Below are 771 nucleotides of genomic sequence, written 5' to 3'. Positions count from 1 at the left end.
AAAGATTAACATCATTTGGCGAAGGTATGAGATCGTGGGACTCTAGTTTAATATAAAACTCAGAAAATTTTCATGTTTAAACCAAAATTACTTCTAATTTCAAAAAAACTGCCTGCTAGAAACCCGTTGCTATGGCAACACAAAAAAACATCAACTTACTAGTATTAAACTAATATGAACTTTTTTCCAGAGACATTTTAGGATAGGTCTCCAAATTTGATACTTCTAGCGCAAGCCGTTTAGCCGCTATCTGAGATCAAAGTTGGGCCTCAAAAGCCCCTTCAGTCTGAAATGGGTTTAAAAATAGGGTATTTCTTCTTGTCTTCTTTTCTTCACCAAAAAATAGAAAAAGTTCAAAATGTATGATATTTGTATGTAATGTGGACACAGAGGTTCCCACATCAGTTTGCAAAACAATTGAGCTGGTAGCATGTTGATAATTACTAAAAATTAGACAAAAACTGTTCGTGGGGTCCGCGCGGACCCCAGTTGTACAGATTAATCAGTCCGGGAAGGTGTTCTGTTGAGGGTTAAGTAAAACTTCAGGAACCTTTAGTTTCTGTGAGATGTGGCACACACAACTGAGTCAAGGCTACCACACTGCGCACGTTAACGTTCATCACTCTGTCATAGTCCGCCATGTCTGTTGTCTCTATGGTAGCCGCGCGCTGGCTTATTCCTGCATTGTTGACCTGTATGGATATTGACACGTAAATAAAATGGTTTGCCTTTGCAAAGAAGAAAAGAATGGATCCATCACACAAAATAATA

General features: G+C 38.4%; 1 protein-coding gene across 1 annotated transcript in view; it reads right to left on the bottom strand.

Annotated features, from left to right (window-relative positions):
* Positions 1 to 771, bottom strand: part of LOC109469452 (3-oxoacyl-[acyl-carrier-protein] reductase FabG-like) — a 9,220-nt gene that overhangs the window by 5,159 nt on the left and 3,290 nt on the right. Inside the window, exon 4 of the mRNA XM_019767972.1 lies at positions 551 to 692. Within this exon, the coding sequence (XP_019623531.1) occupies positions 551 to 692 (142 nt within the window). The remainder of the gene's footprint in view (positions 1 to 550; positions 693 to 771) is intronic.

The sequence above is a fragment of the Branchiostoma belcheri genome, unplaced genomic scaffold, assembly GCF_001625305.1.
Source record: "Branchiostoma belcheri isolate BF01 breed outbred unplaced genomic scaffold, Haploidv18h27 scaffold203, whole genome shotgun sequence".
Taxonomy (NCBI): Eukaryota; Metazoa; Chordata; class Leptocardii; order Amphioxiformes; family Branchiostomatidae; genus Branchiostoma; species Branchiostoma belcheri.
This window is presented reverse-complemented; position numbering and strand designations above follow the sequence as displayed.